The sequence below is a fragment of the Ictalurus furcatus genome, chromosome 6 (genome assembly GCF_023375685.1).
Source record: "Ictalurus furcatus strain D&B chromosome 6, Billie_1.0, whole genome shotgun sequence".
Classification (NCBI taxonomy): domain Eukaryota; kingdom Metazoa; phylum Chordata; class Actinopteri; order Siluriformes; family Ictaluridae; genus Ictalurus; species Ictalurus furcatus.
This window is the reverse complement of record NC_071260.1, coordinates 17,706,131-17,730,149: the sequence shown is the minus strand read 5'-3', so window position 1 is coordinate 17,730,149 and position 24,019 is coordinate 17,706,131. Positions and strand designations below refer to the sequence as shown.

General features: G+C 38.9%; 1 protein-coding gene and 1 pseudogene across 3 annotated transcripts in view; both read left to right on the top strand.

Moving 5' to 3' along the window:
• Nucleotides 1-24,019, top strand: part of mao (monoamine oxidase) — a 39,998-nt gene that overhangs the window by 3,223 nt on the left and 12,756 nt on the right. For 2 of the 3 annotated variants that reach the window (XM_053626814.1, XM_053626815.1), the window contains exons 1-2: nt 18,321-18,392; nt 23,737-23,944. In XM_053626814.1, the coding sequence (XP_053482789.1) occupies nt 23,878-23,944 (67 nt within the window). In that variant the 5' untranslated portion in view covers nt 18,321-18,392; nt 23,737-23,877. Of the gene's footprint in view, nt 1-17,885; nt 17,981-18,254; nt 18,393-23,736; nt 23,945-24,019 lie in introns of those variants that run through there. The other variant, XM_053626813.1, reaches the window with a different exon arrangement.
• Nucleotides 3,267-5,132, top strand: LOC128608780 (ornithine decarboxylase antizyme 2-like; annotated as a pseudogene).

The following is a 24,019-nucleotide window of genomic DNA, read 5'->3' as shown; positions in this document are numbered from 1 at the left end:
ATCGCATCTTGAATGCTTCATTTCAGATCCATTGTGGTGGTGTACAGAGGCAAAAAAACAAAAATGGAGCCCCTGTCCAAATACTTATGGATCTGGCTATATGCAGATAACGCACTGTTAATGTGATCTGGGTAAAACTGTCACTGCAAACACACCAGGTTTTATAGCCTGATCTTTGACAGTTTGACAGACTGACCTGTGAGTTATGTAATAGATTTTTCACATCAATGACACTGGCCCGTCACGTACAGCATAATCGCGATAATCGAGTGCATGCTAATTAGTTAAACTTGAGCAACTTTTATTATAGTCCACAATTTTATAGTCCCAGTTACTGAGACTGCAGCCTGTTAGACAAGACACAGCAGGCAAATAAAAGTGTAAGCTTTATTAACCACAGCTTAAAGGCTATGTGTAAAATTGATTTCACTTTTTTTGTTTAGTTTTTTCTTTCCAAGAATTATATTGCATCCTACATCAGATAAATCAAGTTAGTGGGAGAAGTTGTATATGCTTTGCTTGCAGACTAAATCTGATGATGACAAAGATGCATGACATCAGAGGAGTGCAAAAAGCTAAGATGTGTTCGGGACATATCAGTCCTTGAGGTTCAAGCATCTAGCAATAAAAGTTTTTTTTCACCCCTCTTTAAATAGCTTACATGGCTTATGAATTGTGTCCTATAGCGTAAACAGGTATTGATTAATGTTTAGAAGAATAATGGATTATAGTGAACTGTGTTTGAGTTCCAGTACAGTGATATGGGGGTCGTGGCCTCTTTGCTGTAAAGAGGAAATTCCATTCATTCTGTTTAAAATTGATGGCCAGTTCCCACAGTGTAAATCAGGAATGTGAAGGAGGCATAAGAGTTCAGCAAGACAGAGCAAAGTCATAGTGAAATCTGTGTGCTAAAAGATTCCTGGATAAACAGGGTCATATCTCCTGTTGATAAACTTGGGGCAAGGCTGTTTCCCTGTGCAGATATAATTTCTCTTATCTGGTGAAAAGTTGTGTACTGTAACTACACCAGATATTTAGTTCAACTAGCGTTAAAAATCAAATGTTTATTCTGATGTGAGATATTATATTGAACTGATTTACACCGATTAAAGTGAAGTATCTGATAAGCATTTGCTTAAGCTTATCATGCTGTAGCCATGTTACTCACAAATGCTATACTTTATACTGAATTTATACTTCAAACACAAACCTCTTAATTATTACTGATTGACCAATTTTAACAAACTGAGATTTTCCTGAGATTGAGTAATCTACCTAAAATTAAAGCACATTTGGGTGAATAATCATGTTATTTGCTCTTGTAGCACTATCTTCACATCATGCTATGGAATAAAGACATGTATAAAATCTCTTTACTAAAAATTATATATCTCTCTATCTATCTATCTAGCCACACACGCGCACACACACACACACACACACACACACACACAGGTAAATTAATAAATAAGCATAGATATGCTGTACATGTACATTGTACAAACTATACTGCCAAACTAAAGTGCTTAGTTTCAGAGACTTCAACAGGATCCTATTTGTGTATGTGATAAAAGTATCTATAATAAAGGTAGAATGCACATCTGTAAATATAATGACAGAACATGTTGGTTTTCTTTAATAAACATCATGACACTAAATCCTCATAATGTCGTCATTCGATTTTTCATATGCACCAAAAGCTAATTATGAATATAATGTGGCAGCAGCGTGATGCAAAAAATCATGCAGGTACAGGTCAAGAGCTTGAGTCACATCTTCACATCAAACAGAATGAAGAAAAGTGTGATCTGTGACTTGGATGTTGGTACGAGATGGGCTGGTTTCAGAAACTGCTGATTTGCGGGGAATTTCACATACAACAGTGAAATAGAGTTTACACAGAATGGTACAAAAAGCTTTGAGCAGCAGTTCTGTGGGTGGAAATGTCTTAGTGATGAGAGAGGTCAGAGGAAAATGGCCAGACTGGTTCGAGCTGGCAGGAAGGATATAGTAACTCAATCATTACACCCATGGTGAGCAGAAAAGCATCTCGGCATGCACAAAACATCGAACCTTGAGGTGGATGGGCTACAACAGCAGAAGACCACATCAGGTTCCACTCCTATCAGTCAAGAACAAGAATCTGAAGCTTTTATGAGCACAGACTCACAGAAACTGGACAGTTGAAGACTTGAAAAAGACCAGGTGATTTTATTTATTTATTGTTTAATCTTCAACTGTATATACAGTGCAGTCAAAATTATTCAACCCCCATTTGCAAATCAGGTTTGTCAATTTACAGCCTTTCAGCTGTTTGCAATGAACAAATCAAACAAAAGCAACTGAAATAGTTCAACACAATGCATGGTTCAAGTGGTTTCCCCAAATTCAACTGAAAATACAACTTATAATGACTTTAAACCCCCTGAATAGGCGCTCACAACAGCACAAATATGCAAACTGGTGTTGTCTCAAGCACACCTGATACGACAGCCACTAAGTGTGTGTGTGTGTGTGTGTGTGTAGGAGTGTTTATATATAACCACACACAGTGCCCTCCATTAATATAGGCACCCTTGGTAAAGAAGGCTGTGGGGAGAAAAATTCTTTATTATTTAAAAAAAAAAAATCACAAATATACTCTGCTCTCATGGATATCAAACAATTGCACACTACACAGGTTTATCAAAAAAAATTGTTTTTTAAAATCATTAACATTGTTAAATATAGGTGTATAAAACAGTTATTGGCACTGCTTTGGCACAAGTTGTTTGGAAGGGTTTCAAGAAAAAAGCCTCTACTCTCATCCAAAAAAAACTCGAGCAACTTCAGTTTGCCAGACACTACTGGAACTTCAAATGGGATCGGGTTCTATGGTCAGACGAAACCAAAATGGAGATTTTTGGCAATAAACACCAGAAGTGGTTTCGGTGCACACAGAGTAGTAGCCATATGGAAAAGTACCTCATACCCATATGGTGGTGACTCTCTAATGTTTTGTGGCTGTTTTTCTGCCAGAGGACCTGAACGTTTTGTTAGGATACATGGCTTCATAGACTCTATCAAATTTCAACAGATATTAAATGAAAACCTGACTGCCTCTGCCAGAAAGCTTAAACTGGGCCATGGTTGGATCTTCCAGCAGGACAACGATCCAAAACGTACATCAAAATCAACACAAAAATGGTTTACTGACCACAAAATCATGTCCTGCCATGGCCATCCCAGTCCCCTGACTTGAAACCCATAGAAAACCTGTGGGGTGAGTTTTCTTCAGTCCCAGAGCTGAGAGACAGTCAGGCCGCCGTGAACCCCTCCGAGGCTGGATGGTCAAATCCAACCTCCAGCGGATACTCAACAGTCATTGTTTCGCCCGTGAAAAAGAAGGAAAGCCTCAGTGTTAAACAAAAATGGATGCTTTAAATTGTAATAATATTTCTGACATGATTAGCAATCTGTCTCTGAGCTGTAGTAGTACTCCTGGTCCCGGGCCTCTGTGGTGTTCCTGATGCCCCTCTCCCACCCCTGAAGATCCCAGGTGGGCGAGGGAATGGCATACGGGATCATTCTCCCTCAGCTCGGCCACTCTACACGGACAGGAAGTTAAGTGTGATTGAACGTCCTGCTGGTGGTGGTCGCCCAGCGACGCTGCACTTCCTCAGCCGGCCCACTGTCTCTCGTGTGATTAGTTGGGAGGCGGTTGTTCGCGGTGACGCCCTTTGCATCGAGATTCCTCGCGAGCCACTTCCAGAGGGCAGCAAGGAGAACTTTGCATCTCTGCTGGAGTTTGCTGAAGAACATTTAAAGGTCACCAGCGTGTACGTTTGCTTTTACAAGAACAGAGACGATCGTGCTAAGTTGGTGCGTACGTTTAGTTTCCTGGGCTTTGAGATTGTGAGTCCGGGCCGTTCCCCTGTCCCTCCTCGACCTGACGTCTTCTTTATGGCTTACAACTTCTATAGAGACTCATCCGATGAAGATTAGACTCCTCCTTCCAAACCCTTGTACCCATCACAACTTTTCTCATTTCATTTCCCCAGTCCTTCCCTTGTTCACATCTCTGCTTTTGTTATTGTAATGGAACCAATTTGTTGATGTAATGCAGGCTGACATTATTCCTTTCTCTCCTTCATTTATCATTCCTCCATCTTGAGCCTTTTTTATTTTTGTTCTATATTATAATCCTGTTGTATAAGAGGAAATCATTAGTATGTTGTAATTCTCACAGCTATAAAAATCTATTTGCTTTATTTTGAATGTACATCAAAAAGGTTCAGTTTACACTGTGTTTAGGTACTATTCAACGCTGTGTTTTGATTGGCTTTGAGGTTTAAAATGAGCTTAAAAATATTGGAAGTTTGCAGAGAAAGTGTTGTGATTTCTAATTTCTGCTGCTCGGTGCGTCATGTCCGAGTGGAACTAGGAAGCGAGCTATGTAGGGCATAAAGTTGTAAGTTCTGAAGCATCTACCAATCGAGTGACGATCCTGTTGGGTGACAATTGGTACGACGCCAAAGTGGCTTTACTGCCTGCTGTTTGACTGTGTTTTTGTGCATCATATAACTTGCATTATGACTGAATTCTCCACCCCTGTCTTGTTTGGCTCTGTTGATGTTCCCAGCTTTAGTGTTGTGCTTATGTGAGAAATAAAATGGATTTAAAAAAAAAAAAAAAAAGAAAACCTGTGGAGTGAACTGAAGAGGACAGTCCACCAGCGTGGACCTCGAAAATTGAAGGATCTGGAGAGATTCTGTATGGAGGAATGGTCTTGGATCCCTTGCCATGTATTCCCCAACCTCATCAGGCATTATAGGAGAAGACTCTGAGCTGTTATCTTGCCAAAGGGAGGTAGTACAAAAAGGCTGCTTAAAAAGAAGGACAGTGATACACATCTAAAATTTTCAGAATCTTTCAGACAAATCATAACACTTTTGGAGCAAAAGATGAAACATAAATAGAACTTTTTGGCAATTATTCAGCTCATCATGTCTGGAGAAAGAGGGGTTGCATATATGATCCCAAGAACACCATACTCTCAGGGAAATACAGAGGTGGAAGTAACTGAATCTGGAGGATGGACATTTAAAGTGCATCTATTTATATTTTTTTTCAAATATTGCCTTTCATGGAGTGTGTTTTAGAGCTGTTTGTGAATGTAAAAAGTCTGCACAAAGTTTCAGAAATCAAAGTGCACAACAAACAGAGTTATTGACTCCCAAAAGAAGGAACCGATTCTGAACAGCTGAAATGAGTCGTTAGTAATTTCAGACTTACTTCCTGTACAAACGTACATAGGTTTGTAACAAAAAGCCCCGCCTCTGGTCTTCATTGGCTGCTCGCTGACAGCGGTAGACCAATCACAACATACTGGGACATCTGTCCAATCAGAGCAGATTATGCTGTCTGAAAGGAGGAGTTTAGAATGAATCCTTAAGAACGGATCATTGAATGAGTCGTTTTTGACACTCGGGGGAGGTAATGCTGCAGTTTAAATTATTAGCACATTAAAGTGCTTTTTGACCTTGGATGCATGTACATCTGTTGTATGAGACCTTTAAAACAAAATTAGGCACGTTTCAATTGGTATTGATCCATCCTTGAGAATCAAGTTTTCAGCAAATCCTGCTTTGTATTGATCCTCTTTCACAAAGCAGTCAGGGGTAAAATGACCCAAACAAACATACACACTTAGCTATTGTTTGGGGCATATTTCCTTCAAAAATAAAACCTCTCCACTGCGTCTTCAGTGGTTCTGATGCCGGGAGTATATAAAGACTCTTATGTTCATTCTTACAGACAACAACAGAACACTTACAACGCTTATGAAGCAGAGACATTCTTCTTCTCACTATAGCTGCTCCAACACGGAGAACATGGCGGTCTGTGTGCAGCTCACTCAGGGTCTGTCACCAGTCGTGGGCGGAGCCTGTTCCAATGTGACAATATTGTTGCATAGAAAACGCGAACGACTCATTTTGAGACGCTGTTTATGTAAATTAAAAAGGAGTGGGTGGATTTTTACTAGTATAGGATGGTTGTGTGCACGCTCTGCCGACACACATTTATGTTCAAACTCCATGCAAAAGTGAATTTTGCACAATAGGTCCCCTTTAAATAACAAAACTAAAGAAGTCTGAATACTTATTTCCCCTCACTGTATTTGAGCTGGAGGCATGCAAGACATCACATACATGTTTTCATCATTCACGGTTTCTGAAGAGGCACCTCTATAAACCCAGAGTGTAGCAACCTTCTTATAATCCTAAAGCACTCTGACCTAAGCCTTCTATTTACAATCAGTATTTGACACATTAATGTGATGAATACACATTGCCGAACCATACTGCTTATTGCAGTGTGTCTGTTTCAGGCTCATCTTTGTACCTGCACAAGCTTTTGTCATAAATACCATAATTGTACTTGCTAATGGGTATGACCTTTTGTCATGTCTCCATTTATGTTGCAATACCAAAATCAAGCCTCTAAAAATTGAGCCATATGCAATACCAACTCACAGAAACTGAGCTGACTCTGTGAGAATAAAGCATTTGAGAATGAAGCATGATTGCTTGGAATTCCACATTTAATCAATTGACCCTTGTGTGTCCTGTTATGTATCCTGTGCTTGCCAGGATAATGGTATTCTGCTTCTGGAGAGCTGCCAGGCAAAAAAGAAGGGGGGGGACAACAGCTCACAGAGACAGGCAAAGATGTGGAATGTGTGTTTGAGGGCTTCTTGGTCACTCTTGGTTACACAAGATTGAGAGTAATAAGTCTGCACAGCTCTCTGTTCCATCTACTGACTTCATTACTGGCAAAGTCCCTTTGGCACTGTGTAACATTGTATGATTATGCATGCATGGGTGTAATTTTATTTTGAAGTGCTCGGGACAAGATTAATGAGGGGGTAGAAACATTTAATGTAGTTGCTGTGGTTTACAGCACTTGCATCTTTTTTTCTCTCTGGGATCTATAAACCCAAATAAAAAAGTAAACCAAAAGAGAGCAAGCCCATAGGCTGATTAAACTACATACCTACATGGTATAAAGCCTCGCACTTTAAATTGACATATATGGCATAATATCATGATTATAGTTTTATATAAATAAAGTCATGATTCAAAGATTATATCACAGTGACTATGTTCACATGGACAGCCGTAATCTAATTATTGACCTTACTCTGAGTAAGTCAATATTATGATATAAGGTGTTTACATGAGTCGTTTTTAGAATACTCCTTTCATGTTCCTGTTTTACATGTTATAGAACATAGTTCGATTAACAGCACACTTCATTACATCCCCACGCCACGCCATCCAACGTTCCCTCCAGAATTTCACATATCAACCTACAGTTCGTCTTTGTTTTGGTACCATATACAATTTTGGGTGTGTTTAAAGTTTTTACAAACACTTGAAGTGCTGTTAATTATTTGTCATGCTGTACGTGCAAATAGACGACTGCTTGAAGCCGTGGGCTGCGTCCCAAACCGCGTACTTAACTGCTGTATAGTAGCTGAGACACATGTATTTCGCCTACTATATGCATGTGTTTCGCTTACTGTGTGGTAGGTGACTACATAGTTTGGGACACAGCCGTGTTCTCTTGTTTGCCGTAAAACGGTTGAGCACTGCCATGTGTTTGTGTATGTGTCCTGTCGCAAAATGCGGTGAAAACTCCCACACGACGTTAATAATGTGATTAAGGTGTGTACATGTCTGTAATACATGTCGATAATGCAACTAAAACAGGAATATGCCACATGTCTTAATTCACTTTGCGTTTACTTCGAGTATGACCTTAATCGGATTAAGGTCATTAAAAATTGCTGTTTACAGGGTAGTTTCTTAATCAGAGTATTGTCTTAATCGGGTTAATGTTGGATTATTGTTGTCCATGTAAATGCACCGAGTGTGTGATTCAAACAATATTATAAGGGAGAAATTTCTCTCCCGAATAACTAATAGCATGAATATCCTTAGAAAGTGTTTGGATCAGTTTCTGCCATGAGCTATTATTGTAAAGATTAAAAACCAAAAAAAAATTCAATATGTGGTGGGTACATATCAGACAATTGAATATTTAGTCCCCAACACACTCAGTATAAATTATGCCCATGTATTATGCAATATGTGAAGATGTGCAATATAACAGATGGATGGATGGTTCTATGGTTCTATGTTTCTCTCCACGTGTGAGTGTGCGCGCTCGTGCTGAGATGTTCCACTAAAATAAGTAGTGATGTATGATACCATATTTGCAGTAAATGCCATAGTGGTCATAGCGGTTTCAATTACTTTCTCCTTTTTCACTTGTGTGCATGTCTGACTATGTAAACATGATCTAGTGCTATACACTTAGCAGCTTCTGACTACAAATAACCACAGTCCTGTGCTTTATAGTTGGGGGTAGATTCCTCACATTCTTTTCTACCTCGATGAGTGTTTTCTTCTATATTACAAGCACTTTTCTTAGACCGCTATGGGCCCCCAGCTGTGTGCTAGCTACATGTTCACTGCCTAGGAATTAACCATATCAAGGACCCTGTGTCTGACTTGGACATCCCCTAACAGTGACAACCCCAACAAGAAGCATGAAAATAACAGTAAGATTTACTCTTTGAGTAAATCGCTGTTTTGCCATAATAAATGGCTCAACTGATCCAGGAGTTGAGACCATGAAAATCCTTCTACTTCTCAACAGAGCCATCCTTATAGCCCAAGTGGCTCAAGTGGCTCAATATTGTCTAGTCATGGAGTAAGACTTGATCCAGCTCCTCCTAACTGGGCAGTGTTGAACCAAAAGTGTTGGGGGAGGAGACCGCTCAGTGTGTTTTTGGTAAGTGTGTTATTCTATGGGGTAGAGTGACTTGTGAGTTGGGGTTATAGCAGTAGTTGGACCAGGTACAGCTCTAACTCCACCCTCTAGACTTTGGATTTACCTCTAGTGGATGCTGCATGGATGCCCAATACCTAGTCTTCATCCTTGTCCCTGATCAGAGGAGTGTGAGGATGCTACAGTACATTCTTGTGTCTGCGAGGTTCTCTCAGGCTGATGATCACCTATAGTTTATCTGTTATGGGTCCCCCAATGCACTAGGGTTCAAGCAGTTAGGGAAAAAAGAACAGCATTTTTGTCCAGATCCAGACCGGAGAGAGGTGATCAGGTTCATGAAGATGTAGTTTAAGCCATGCAGCCACAGCACCGGTTCATGTTTGTGGACCAGCATGGCTGTTCCATTGTCCTGGAGAATAGGTTTTACTTCTAAGGGCAGGCACTTCTGTTTCAAAGTCCATTGCCCAATGGTGTTACTTGGACCAGACAGGAGTCATCTTATCCTCAGATAAAAATGTGTCTTACCTCAATAAGAAATGAACAAGGAACTCTCTAATCTAAGCACTGCTTATTGGACATCATCACCCTTGGCTTATAGACCAACTTCTGCATAAAACTTGCATTAATTTCCATATCTTCCTTAAGCATACTTGTATCATATATTAAGGGCTCATGGGTGGATGATGATGATGATGATGATGATGATGATGATGATGATAAAAATAATAATAATAATAAAAATAACAATTCCTTAGATTTACATAGCGCTGTTCTAGGCACTCAACGCACTTTACATTGTATTGGGGGGAAATCTCCTCAGCTACCAGAACTTTCACTTCTTATTTTCTGATACAGGTCACATATTTACTTACGTTGTATGTGGCTTGAGGAGAGTCTGTGAAATTTTTCACACAGAATGATGCAATGACTTGAATATAATATTAACCAGCATGAAGGAGATTCAGACATGGCCTTTGTTCCAAACTTCAGATATTGCGCAAGTCCACTAAAAATGCTTTATACACAACAGACATTTGGAGCCACAGTAAGGTCTCTTGGATTTTGTGTTCTTTCACTGTAGTCAGTAACATTAGCAATACGATTTTTAAAAAGCTGAACAAACATTAAACACAAAGGTGGGCTCAGACAGTGTTGTCAAGTGTATGATGAGGTTCCTAATCAATATTTACTTTTCCACATGAATGTAATCAGAATGGCCCAACACCAAAATATGTTTGCAATGCAAAGGACACAGCTGTGCATTTCTCAGTGAGCACAACACCAAATGTTGATTTATATTGTTTAGTTTTTGTCTGTAAACAGTGAGGAATCAACTGGGATTCATTATTTAACATCTAAGCATTTCTAAGTGGCAGTGGAACATTCAACTGGCAGTCTTCTCTTCAATTTATGTGACAAAAGCCAAGACATACAATACAATAACAGGGGCATGGGAAACAAGGGACTGTTGAATATACAGTCCCCTCTGAATGTACTGGAACAGCAAGGCCAATTCATTGGTTATACTGAAGACATTTGGTTTTGAGATAAATGAGATGATGGATCAGAATTTCAGCTTTTATTTCCTGATATTTACATGTAGATGTGTTGAACAACTTGGAACATGGTACCCTTTTGTTTGAACCCACCCATTTTTCAAGTGATCAGAAATATTGGATCACATGACTGTTAGGTGTAAACCAACATGAAGACCAGAGGGCTGTCTATGGGAGAAAAGCAAGCCTTGTTGAAGTTGAGAAAAGAGGGAAAATCAGAGTCATTGCACAAGCATTGGGTATAGCCAATACAACAACTTGAAATGTCCTGAAAAAGAAAGAAATCACTGTTTTACTAACAACCAGACATCGAACAGGTCAGCCAAGAAAAACAGCAAGAAAAGCCCAAAAATGAGTCATTACCAGCAAGTTCCACAGGGCAGCTATGAAGGTATCACAATCCACCCTTCAAAGAAGACTTTGAGAGCAGAAATATAGAGGGCATGCCACAAGATGCAAACTACTCATCAGCAGTAAGATTCAGAAAGCCAGAATGGGATTGGCAAAGAAATACATGTTGCCACCCAAGATTAACCTCTACCAAAGTGATGGAAAGGCCAAAGTGTGTAGAAAGAACGTATCTGCTCATGAACCAAAACATCCAAGCTCATCTGTGAAACATGGTGGAGGTAGTATCATGGCTTGGGCTTGCATGGTTGCTTTTGAAACAGGCTCACTATTCTTTATTGATGTACAGTAACTCATAATGTTAGCAGCAGAATTAATTCACAACACTACAGACACATTCTCTAACAGTTTAAAGAGAAATTAATCAAATCTTATTGGGAGGTACTTCATTATGCAGCAAGACAATGATGCAAACACACTGCCAACACAACAAAGAACTTGATCAGGGGGGTAAAAGTGGAAGGTTTTAGACTGGCCAAGTCAATCACCAGACCTTAACCCAATTGAGCATGCATTTTACCTTCTGAAGAGGAGACTGAAGGGAGAATCCGCCCAAAATAACTTAACAACTTTAAGAAGCTGTGGTACAAACCTGGAAAAGCATCACAAAGAAGAATGCAACCAAATATTAAGTGATATTTGCTTTAATGTACTTATCTGTTCTGTACTTTTGCTTGCCTAAAAATTGGGTGGTCTGCCACCAAAGGTGCCATGTTCTAAATTGTTTAACACCTCTATTGTCTCATCTTTGTCTTCAGTGTATAGCAAAAACAAATGAATTGGCCTTGCTGTCCCAATACTTTTCAGTGGAGATTGTATACTTAAATGTTTTCTTCTGGATGTCTTAATGATCTATGCTCTATGCTATTGCCTTCTGAGCATGTATTTAACAGGAGTAGAGAAGTGCCTGAATCCAGCTTGACTGGCCTCATTATGCAACTTCAGACAATGCTGTACTGTCCTCTGACAGGGCAACAACCGTCCCTGTGTTTCGTAGCCCTCCTCTTTCTCTGATCTGCTTCTGGGTCATTGCCTTTTCAGATGCACAATATGTTGGAGTTTGGCAGCAATACTGAAGTGCAATATTTTTCACTAGACTGGAAATAAGGTACACCACTTCATAAACATCCCCATTGCTTATTGTTTGTTAGCATTCACATTCAGGGAGAAAGCTTTGTGTATTCTTTGCAATAATTGGGTTTTTGACTGGATTTTTTTCGAGAGATCTTTGAGGAAGTTTTTGACTGTTTGTATTAGCTAGCAGCACCCAGTACACCCTTTTTCTAGGTATTTCCTTGTGTTAAGTTACTTTAGTCGTGAATGGTGTACTGTTTCTTCTAAGCATACAGGACTTTTCAAATTGGAAAAATATGTGAGGCATTGCACATATCAAACTATTATATACATTACATAAGATGATTGATAGAAGAAATATGCATAGTATTGAGGGTGGGTTAGCCAAAGGTAACTTGCTATAGCATTTAAATAGTAGAAGATCTAGATACCAAAAGGTGGTCCCTGTCACATCCAGTCTGTTTTCCTGGCAGCCGTTTTCTGATAATAGGATTTCTCAATTAAGGCAGAAGCTAGCACATAAAGTAGATTGTGTTTGGACTTTAATATTAGATTTCATCTGAGAGATCAATTGAAGTAATTAAGTTTGAATTGGACTTTAAATACCAAGAAGCGTTCATTTGCAATTGACCTTTTTTTTCCACTAAGAGATGGTTGTGGTCGTTAATGTCTATGGTGGTTAATGTCTGAATCTGAGCTCAAAACAGTGAGCATCTTTTTATTTATTTTTTTAATGGTGTGAGAGAAGTGAACTGCTGTTGGAAAGGATTTACTCATCAGTGAAGACTTGTAAAATAAGCATGATGCAAAACAGATTACTGTGACATTCAGAGTTTACGTTTGTTTTGATATCTTGGAGTTGCCTGTGTCACCTTTTGTTCTTGATGAATAGTGAGAGGCAGTCAGACCATTCTCGTGTTTACCCTCACCAAGCAACCACATCCTTACATTTGCAGTTGCCATGGAAACTATGGATGGTTCCTCTGCACTCTTGTTTTACAGCAAATGGCCTGCTGTATTGACACTAAAAAGAATAAATCCAGATGCTTGTTTAAGCTTACTACAAGAGCATGTTTGGTTCTTGCTGATTTAAGACTGAAGGATTTATTTTTTTACATTTGCAAATTTTCATGTACCAGTGAAGCAGCAAAAATAATAATACATTTGGCCCACAGGTCCCAACTTATTTATATTGGCGTACTTGGCTCAAGTTGATTGAAAATGTACAAATGAAAAAGGCTAGGATTTTCAGACAGGTTATTTTGTTTAGAGTCTTGTGATTTGACCGTTGTGAGACCATGCCTGATTCACTAAACCCAATGTAACAGACTTTATGATGTTTGATAGAGTTCCTGATAAATGATTTACTGTGTTATAGGCTGCTGTTCCTCTAGTCAGTTGCGTATTTTAGCTTACTGTGTGTTTGTCACCTTTTCTTGCTTCTTTCTCGTGTGTACGCATGTGACCTGGATCAAGGATGGGATATTTGCTTGATTTAAGAGCCACAAGCTTTCTGATCCATCCAATTATTGAATAAAAGTCACCACAGTTAGGTCAGTGTCTGCCTCAGGTGTAGCTGGGTGAGCATTAAGTCTTGAACTGAGAACAGGAGGGAGGGACTAAAGGAGAGACAGAATGAGAGAGCGAGAGAGAGAGTGTGTATGGGAGAGAGACATATCTGGACAAATCTGAAATGACATACGATGTGTGCCAATTCGAGTCCAACATTGAATAATTCAGCACAATTGAATAATTAGGAATTACTATGGGAAGTGGAACATGCCAAAAGCAAGCAAGCCCTGCGCTACCCATCACAACTACACAGTGCGGACCAATTTGATCCACCCAATTTTGGCTGTCCAGTGAATAGCACATGTAAATTGATCTGCACCATCCAGTCGGTCACGCAGATGAAAATGTTATGCATTGTTCAGTTGTGCTGGGTAGTGCAATTTCATCATGCTTTTGGGTTGTTCTGCTTCCAATAAATGACTATTTCTGGGGTCAATATTGCTATTTTATAACACAAAAATGTCATATTGTATTTATTTTCTTCTGTTCTTTTTTGCACTGTAACTCTAACTAAATTATTTTTTTTAAAAGTATAGATTTCCAGATTTATCACACTGCCATTGTTCTAAATGACTTGGACATAAACAAATAAATAACAAAACAAAAATCAACTTGGTCAACTGGGTTTCAAAGTGATGTTAAAGCTCCACTACTGCTCCAGCAGATGAAAGGAACAGGGCTACATCACATTAGTTGGATTGGGGAGCAAGCATTGCAATTGCAACTATGCTAAAAGCAATATATATCCTGGTAAAAGTCCAACTGCAAGACCCAGTGGTATGATGAACGGTCCTGGTGCATTTGCACACATGTGGGCTTCCCCTGATTGATGGGAGAACAGGGCAAAGCAAAGAACTTTTTTTTTTTTTTCCCCTGCTCAAAACAAAGACTGAATTGAATCGTTTGATTGCATGCTTGAGTGACTATTTCTATTAGACTATTACAAATTAATATTTGTACTTGTGTGTATAGATGGTGTAACACTGTGGGCCTGATATTGAACTGTGGTTTATTGAATTCAATCCAGAGGGAGACCAAGCTGAAAGGATGAGACTATTTTTATAGGAGCCATTCAAGGCACCTGACTAAATTGTCAGTCGTAAAAACTTTCATGAATCAAGTTCCCAACAGAGATCTTGATGCCAAATAAGGTTATGTTTAAGGCTGTATGGTCCCCCTCGCTAACTGGGTGAGTGTACTCAGAGCAGCAACATATTTTATGAGCACTGTCCTACCTCACTTATCATATGCTTGTCATAAATCCACACTAATGGGTGTGGTGTTCTGTGGAGATATGATAAAGTAGTCTTTTTTTTTTTTTTTTTTTTTTTTTTTAAATAAATATTCCACAATCCATAGAGATGTTTATATCACACTATAACAGCATAATTTACTGACACTGTGTCCCTGGTGTTAAATATATACTGTAGATGTCAAGAGTGTTGAGAAAGGGGCCTGGTTTGTCTGTAGGCCTACAATTTGTGTGCTTTAGCCTCTTCCATTTAAACATTTAAACTGCTGTGTGTGTGGTGTTGTTTTTTTTCTTCTCCTAGATTGTGGTTTGACTGACTGCTTACGTGCTCTGCTGCATGTCTCCCTGGTTCTGTATCCCCCCCAACCTGTTATATGTGGTCTTGTCTGCAGAGGACATTAACCATAAAAGAGTCTGAGAATCTTTTTATATGTCTGACTTTGTTGCATTTTAAAATTTGCTATATATACAAATAATATGTCAGCTATTATTTAAGACAGGCTGCTGTCTGACAAACTGGTTGTGCCTGGTCTTGGTTTTTCTTTGCATGCAAAATACTCGGTTTTACTCGTTTCAGATGTTAGAAACTTAATTATAAGGTCTAATAGGTTGAGAGCTGAAATTTCATTGGTATTAAGGAGAATTTTCATGACCGCATGTACAGTCTCTCAATCACCAAGCCCCTCTAAATATAGATGTGTGTGTTAGTGTTCTTTGGTTTGGGTATAGCTTTCCTAAGACCAAATGCAGTTTCTCACAGAAGTAGAGATTTCACTTCCCCTGTAAGAAAAGGAAGGCTGTGTCTGTGTAGAGGAATCATCGCACCGACCTAACTCCTGCAATGTTCCAGGATGTCTGTAGTGATTATGATGGATTCACACGGGATGAGGATATAACGTGTATCTGGACTGCAACAAGATTAGTATTTATTTACGCATGTATATCACACAGATGGGAGTGTCTTCACGTTGTACACATGGTTTTCACATTTAAAATCCCGCATGTACGTCAACATAAGGCTGCACAATTATGGCCAAAATGATAATCCTGATTATTTTGATAAATATTGAGATCTCGATTATTTATCACGATTCTTCATTGATTTTAGGGACAACATATTTTTATTGCACTTTCACATTTAAATAAACAGACCGCTGCTTTCACCTCCATGTTGTGCTACATTCCTCCTAATGTACAAATCTTTGCATCAAATTAGACTGGTCCTTAAAGTGCATCATCTCATAGAAGCAAAATATAAATAATAAATAAAATTGTACCCAAAATATAGGATAAGTAAAAATGCCATCAACCAAATGAAAATATGCATCAAATATAACAATATGCAACTAAATGATGACAATTCAGGCGTATGTAGAAAAGGCAATAACAGTGTTTATAGGAGGAGAGACGCAAAACAGTTTCTTTTACGAGATTTAGGACCACAGTTTAAGTTTAGTGGGTGTTTTTTTTAATTTAAGAGATGGTAGCGTTAATGTGCCACAATATAACACACAAGTAGGCATGAGAGAACTTGAGCTTGTCAATTATGACAGAATTTAGGAACATAGTGTGTGATCAATAAAAGATGGCGGTTGTGAGATTGGGAAGTTGAGAGAAGCAGATGATGTTCAGTGTTACTCGTCATCATAATGGCTTCTCTGCAGTATTTCCACACTTGTTCGGTTGACTGAGGTGATGAAAAGCAGTGTGAAAGTAACTGTTGCATGGCGTAGATGCATTTTGAACTTTCTGTAGTTTTTATTCCGATTGTATTATACAACTCCGAACAGGTCACTCACACCGATGCGAATAAATATTTATTCACAGTCGCAAAAAGTACTCTTCAGTCGCAAATGTGAGTGAAATGGTCGCACTGTGGAGCACTGACTTTATCCGCAAAGTTTTTTTTTCCTGTTCGGCGTGATGTTTAATGTCCCTGACAACCTCTGTAGTGCCATTTAGCATCGTGCTAGTGTCATGATTTATCCTAAAATTAATACAGTGTGAATGTGTTCCTTTTTAACATCAAGAAACTAGTCTTGTTGCACATACTGACACATATATTATAGCTGCAACAACTAATCGATAAAAATCGATAATAATTAATTATGAAAATCGTTGTCAACGAATCTCATTATCGATTAGTTGGTCTGCACATGGCACGGGGGAGATTTACTCATTACGTTACTTCTGTTCTGAAAACACACTTCGGAGAGTAAATACTAAAGTTGTGTCCCAAATGAAGTAATATACACTTACACTATGTACTCTGCACTACCGTCTAGTGTGTGGATTTTAGAAAGGTAAGATCATCTCAAATATTACACTAGCGGGTTTTTTTTACTAGCCAGAAGTATAAGCCACGACAGCGCATGACGTCATTCGCACGCTAGCATTAGCAAACACCCAGAGTCACCGATAATTATTTTGTTCAGTTTACTTTCTGTCAGTCTTACCTTTTATTCCCAAGGTGACCTCAGTCACCATCAGACAGAGGCAAAATCGTCACGTGACTGAGGAAGAAAGTGTGTAACCTCCAAGTCCTCTAAGGCAGGCTGCATTTTAAACACCGTGGAAATTAAACTGATGCGTGAGGACAAACTTATGTTTATATCCAAAATGCTCCACTGTGTGTAAGGGGCAGGAGAAACTGGTGCAAGGTGCTTAAAAGGTTTAATTTAAGTTTATTGTCATTATATGTTGTATTTGCGAGCTTGCAGTGTAAATTCTGTCGTTTATTATAACGGAAGTGGTGTGTTAGTAACGAGGCTGCGTTGCTGATCACGCGCAGTGTAGACGCGCTGAAACAGAGTGGGAGCGCGAGTAAGATCTGTAATATCTAATTAAAATACGATGATTAAAAGTAAACACAAGTAAAATAATATGTCTAAAGGCAGTGAGTAACAGAAACCACAAGGTGCAGTGAAATAGAATTCTATATATATATATATATATATAGAATATCTAGAATAGAATTTTTTATATATATATATATATATATATATATATATATATATATATATATATATATATATAACACACTGGATTGCAGTAAATTAACTCAATACTTAATGCTGTGATAAAACACTGTGTTTTGTTATAATTTGAAAGAAACCAATGATAATTCTGAAAGCTCCATTTACTTGTTTTAACGTAACTCTGATTCCTGTGTTTTGTCTCTACAGGTTTAAGTGCAGCTAAACTGTTGGTTGAGTGTGGTTTAAACCCTGTGGTGTTGGAAGCCAGAGACCGTGTTGGTGGAAGAACTTTCACTGTTCAGGTATGAGGAGCGTAGAAATGTGTGGTTTATTTCATCTCTATGACACTCAGAAATCCCAACTAGATCCTGTGATTTGTTTAGCAAACTTCACTGTAGGCATGTAAACTCCCTGTTTATTCTGATCCGTCTGTAGCGATTTATAGTACGGGCTGTTTGGGGATTGTACCAGCGGATTTATAAATTAGCCCCATGTTCTTCCATGTTCTACTTTGTATCATTTGTATTAAATCATTTGAATAGTGGTACCGAGTTATGAATTTGACATGTGCCTCAGAATAAACATGCCAAATGGGTGGATTTGGGTGGAGCATACATCGGGCCCACTCAAAATCGGATTCTGCGTCTGGCCAAGGAGTACGGGGTTCAGACTTACAAAGTCAACGAAGAAGAATCCCTAATTCACTATGTGAAGGTAAGAAAGAAAGCATGCCTCCTACCGTTGCAGCATAAACACACTCAAAGCTTATCGTTGCTGTGTGAACATTCCCAAGAGAAATAAACAATGAGCTGGGCTTTAAAGCATTGACTATTTTCAAAAGATAAAATACCCTCTTCATCCTGCATGCTTATGTTTGAGTGCACAGAATGTAATAGCTGGGCTTGAGCTCTCTCTGTCACATAAAGCCATTGGCTCAGAGGCTTGTTTAGCATTATGGTGTGACAGAGCCGGGAGATGCTAATCAGTGCCTGAAGGAAGTGTGTAATATGGTTTCTCCTGTTCAGATTGGACACGGAGGAAGGAAGGAAAAACAGCATCCACCCCACCCCTCTTGCCTCTTATATCCAATTTGAGCAGACTCATCTCTGCCCTTAGCACACACATTCTGCTTGCTCTTATTAGATTCCCCTGTAGATTCAGCTCCTCTATGGCTCTGGCCAGAATATGGAGCTGTAAATCATAGACATCTGAAAAAGGTTCATGTGGTGCCCTCACCGATTAATTTAATTTGTACATTAATAACGTACACATGTGGTACAAATGCACTCGGAGGCTTTGTACAATGCACATGCATGTAGAGAGTGTGTACAATGAGTGAAAGGTCAGAGAAAATTCAGTGGAGCATGTTTGAGGAGGCTGGTGGAAAACCCTGGAGACATACACACTCTGCACAAATATGGAGTCATTCATACGCGTAAATCAGCATGCTGCTGTCAGTCACGTACAGTAAAGCAAATTTCAGCATTGGATCAGTGTTTCTCACATTTCATGCTCATGCTGTGCTTAAACAGCATGCATCAGGGTATTGCCTGAATTGTTCTGCTTATCAGAAAGTTAATAAAACCACACACAAAGATTTGTTCCTTAGTACAGTGCTGGTAAAACTAGCAGTGCAACTGCAGCTCTCTGTGTAGTGGAGTGATAGCACGTGATATTGAGGTTTTATGTATTGCTGATTAAAGCAGCTTGACAGAAGCATTGCGTGATGTCACGTCAGCTGCTCTGTGTTTTGTCTGTTGATTCCCAGAGGCAGAATTACTTTCACAAAACAAAGCGACAGGCAGGGGCAAATCATGTGCGGTCAGAGAATGTTTTTATATTATATATTGTATTGTATTATATTATATTATATTAAATATATTTTTAATGATTTAGGCTTAGCTACATATTTGGCGAGACGTTTTGTTTGAAAAATGGTTGAAGTAGATTTGGTTGTTCATTCTGGCAAAAGCCATGCATTATTCCTTCTACAGACCACAAAAAACGTTTGCTTTCTATTCTACCAGAGCTCAAAGAGTAGTGTTACTGTTGACATAACCTATTTCAGAGGAGCAGTCTATACAGCCACTACCACATGTATACAATTAGCTGCTTGTTTTTTTTGTGCCTGAATGTTTCTTGTCTTTTACAGTGGCCATCTGAACCTTATTTATGACCCATACTTCTCTACATCTGATTGCACTTGATTGAGTGCATGCGTATATACATTCTTCCTCTGAATCCACACTGAGGCACTCATCCTGCGCCCTCATCTTGGCTTCAGCTCCCCTAAAAAGGCGACTGCGATCAGTTCTGGAAAACCTGGTTCCCTACATTTCCCCCTCCCTCCCCTCTCTATCTCGTTGCTTGTCCCTGTGTTTAGTAAAAGGGGTGTTGCCCTTCATTCACTTCACCCAATGCAAACATTGAGTATTTACAGTTTGTAAACTGTGTTCTGTTGATACAACCTCTAATTAGAGAGCCTTTTGTGCATGACCTGAGGAATTGTTTAAGATCACCATGACAGGTTATGAAGAAGCATTTGATTGCATAATGAAGTGTGTGTGTGTGTGTGTGTGTGTGTGTGAGAGAGAGAGAGAGAGAGAGAGAGAGAGAGAGAGAGAGAGAGAGAGAGAGAGAGAGAGTGAGTGAGTGAGTGTGAGAGAGAGTGCAGTAACCTGCCAGGAGGAATTTTAGCAACAAGAGCAGGGCAGGACATTGCACTTGGGTGATACACAGAACAGACATTCCAGACTGGACACGGTTCCAAAGTTGCCAAATAAACAGGGAAGTAAACCTAGGGATTGAATCTGAAAATTTTGGGGGGAAAGGGTACATTCTTTATTTCAAGAAATGTTGTTTAATATACAGTTTGGACTGTGGCCTAAACGATATTTACTTAATATTGACCTACACATTTTTTAATTAAATTTTAACTTTTTTTTTTTTTTTTTAAATACATAACACACTCAATACAAACAGAAGTTAACACGACAGGCACAGTACAAAAGAAAAATGAGATATGATGCACCACAAGATGGATATGTTGGGAGACAAAGCAAACAGGCATGGGTCTTAATAAAGTTCTCCCAAATATTTACACTGTCCTCCACTAATATTGGTACCTTTTGGTAAGGCTGTGAAAAATTCTTTATTGTTTAACCGTTTGATATTTTGTTTAAAAAAAATCAAACAATTGCAAACACAACACAGTTTTATGAAGGAAAAAAAAACTGTTAAATATATGTGCCACAATTATTGGCACTCCTGTGAAGTCATATGAGAAAATATATTTGAAATATATTTTAGTACACCTGGGCAATTAGGAACAGGAGATTGTTCAACTATGACCTCCTGTTTCACATGGGTATGAATGAGTTAACACACAGGCCAAATTCCCTTAGTCATTTATAACAATGGTCAAGACCAAGGAATATAGCTGTGATGTGCACCAAAAGGTTGTTGAGCTTCACAAAATAGGAAGCGGCTATAAGAAAATGGCACAAGCATTGAAAATGCCAATTTCCAAAATCAGGGCAATAATTAAGAAGTTCCAGTCAACTGGAAATGTTATGAATCAACCTGGAAGAGGAGGTGTGTCTATATTGTCTCAACGCATAGTGAGACGATATAGACACACTGTGAAGAGGATAGTTCGAGTGGCCAAAAAATCTCCAAGCATCCCAGCTGGAGAATTGCAGAAGCTAGTTGCGTCTTGGGGTCAGAAAGTCTCCAAAACTACAATCCGAAGTCAAATACATCACCACAAGTTGTTTGGAAGAGTTTCAAGAGAAAAGCCTCTACTCTCATCAAAAAAACAAACTCGAGCATCTTCAGTTAGCCAGACACTACTGGAACTTCAAATGGGATCGGGTTCTATGGTCAGATGAAACCAAAATAGAGCTTTTTGGCAATAAACACCAGAGTTGGTTTTGGGGCACACAGAGAGGTAGCCATATGGAAAAGTATCTCATGGTACCTCACCATGTGGTGGTGGCTCTTTACTGTTTTGGGGCTGTTTTTCTGCCAGAAGACCTGGACATTTTGTTTGGATGCATGGCATTGTGGATTAAAATGGGCCGTGATTGGATTTTCCAGCAGGACAATGATCCAAAACAGACATCAAAATCAACAGAAAAATGGTTTACTGACCACAAAATCAAGGTCCTGCCATGGCCATCCCAGTCCCCTGAGTTGAAACCCATAGAAAAACTGTGGGGTGAACTGAAGAGCAAAGTCCATCAGTATGGACCTCGAAATTTGAAGGATCTGTAGAGATTCTGTATGGAGGAATGGCCTCAGATCCCGTGCCATGTATTCTCCAACCTCATCAGGCATTATAGGAGAAGACTCAGAGCTGTTATCTTGGCAAAGGGAGGTACAAAGTATTGACTAAAAGGGTGCCAATAATTGTTGCACATGTATATTTAACAATTTTGATAAACCTGTGTTGTGTTAGCAATTGTTTGATATCCATGAGAGCAGGGTATTTCTGTGAATTTTTTTTTATCAAAAGGTTAAACAATAAAGACAATTGTTCACAGCCTTCTTTGCTCATATTTACCAAGTATTCGTGGAGGGCACTGTATGTGTGCATGATTTCCGTTCAGTTTTGCTAATGTTTTTCACATTCAAACCTTTCCAGCATCTAAGTATCTAGTTACTGCTGTAACTATACCTGCAGTAACAAGGAAGAAGTCATTGTTTTTAATCTGAGGAATCTGTTTTGTTGGAAGATACATTTGACCATCATCTAGTACATCTTTTTATTCTGTTAGTGTTTTATTAGAAAAATATATTTAATTATTATGCTCATCTCATTAGACATTTTTGCTAAACTTACAGCCATTCCCAAATTGTCCCTCTTGAGAAATAACCTGTAACATCCATGAAAATGTGAGCGATTTGGTATTAAAAATATTAAGTATTAAAAATACTTTTTTAGTTGTTCTTCATTTAGTGAAATTATTTACTGTATTATTCCACTTCTGTTTTTCAGTACATCATTTAAATGTTTATAATTGGTTTTCTGGTCCATTATGCACCATCCTCTAGACCTTGTTTTGAATGACCCTGTGACACCTTTTTGAAAATCTGAAAACTTAACTGTTACTATGACTATGTATGAATGTTTTGACATCTGTAACTTGACTGGTGGAAAAAAAACTGGGTATTGTATAATACCCAGGATAAAATATGTCTGGTATACTGAAATATTCTCAACAAGAAACTGTGCCATGTAGTCACGAATCATCTTCAAACAATGAACACCCCCAGCCACATTAGGCTATTAAGCCATTATACTGTATACAAGCTCAGTAGCAGTTACCTTTACTTCTATTTTGGAAATGTCATCATGAAAGCATAGCTATCTGCATCATTGTTGAAGTATGGCTTTATTACTTTATTACACAAAATACTACAATGTGTTGAAACTTTGATTGTTTTTTTTTATTGTGGCAGTTACTCAGCAATCAAACCCCTGGCTCTTAGCCACACAATGAGCTGAACATTTTGTAATAAGGGTGAGCAATCTGAGCAAAGTGTTCAGGCTAATCAGCTTTCCTATAGCCCTAATCCTAGTTTGTCCCATCAACCTCGTACCATACCGTCCACTTGAGCAAGTATATCCCAGCATATCAGGGATTAATATTGCTGAAGATTAAAGGTTGTGAAGGGAAGGCTTCAGAGCCAGTGTGTGGACACAGGAAGCAGACAGGCTAGGCTCATACTGTGCCTACGAGAAAACACGGAGCGCACGGCGTCTCTCATCTGTGCATTTGCTTCACTTCTGTCACCATGGGAACAGACCTGTTGCTGGATGGTGAGCGAGCTACCGTGCTCTAATGCAATTCTCTGAGGCGTGCATACACACACACACACACACACACACACACACACACACAGCCCTATTATTACACAGATAAATGTAAAAAAAAATATATATTTCTGCTTGCTGCTTTCTATCGCTATATCTCTTGTAAGATATTGATGAATGGAAATGCATTGCCTATGTGGCACTCTGTTGCATTTAGTGTGAGGTCTGCTTTATTTTCAGATCAATAATCCATTATGATGTCCGCGCAACGTATAATCAGCTCTCATCAAAATCGCCGCACATACTTGGCTGGATGGGTGATGCTTTCCTTTTATTGCTCCAATTAACATTTCGGTGCATCCTTCTGTTGTTTGGAGATCCATGTATCTGTGCTTGTTTTCCTCAGATAGGAGTGCCACTTGCTGTTACCATCTTACCATGCTTTTAGGTCCATACTTTACTTTAAGGTTTTCTAAAGAATGGTCCTTTTAATTAAACTGTGTGTGTGTGTATGTGTGTGTAT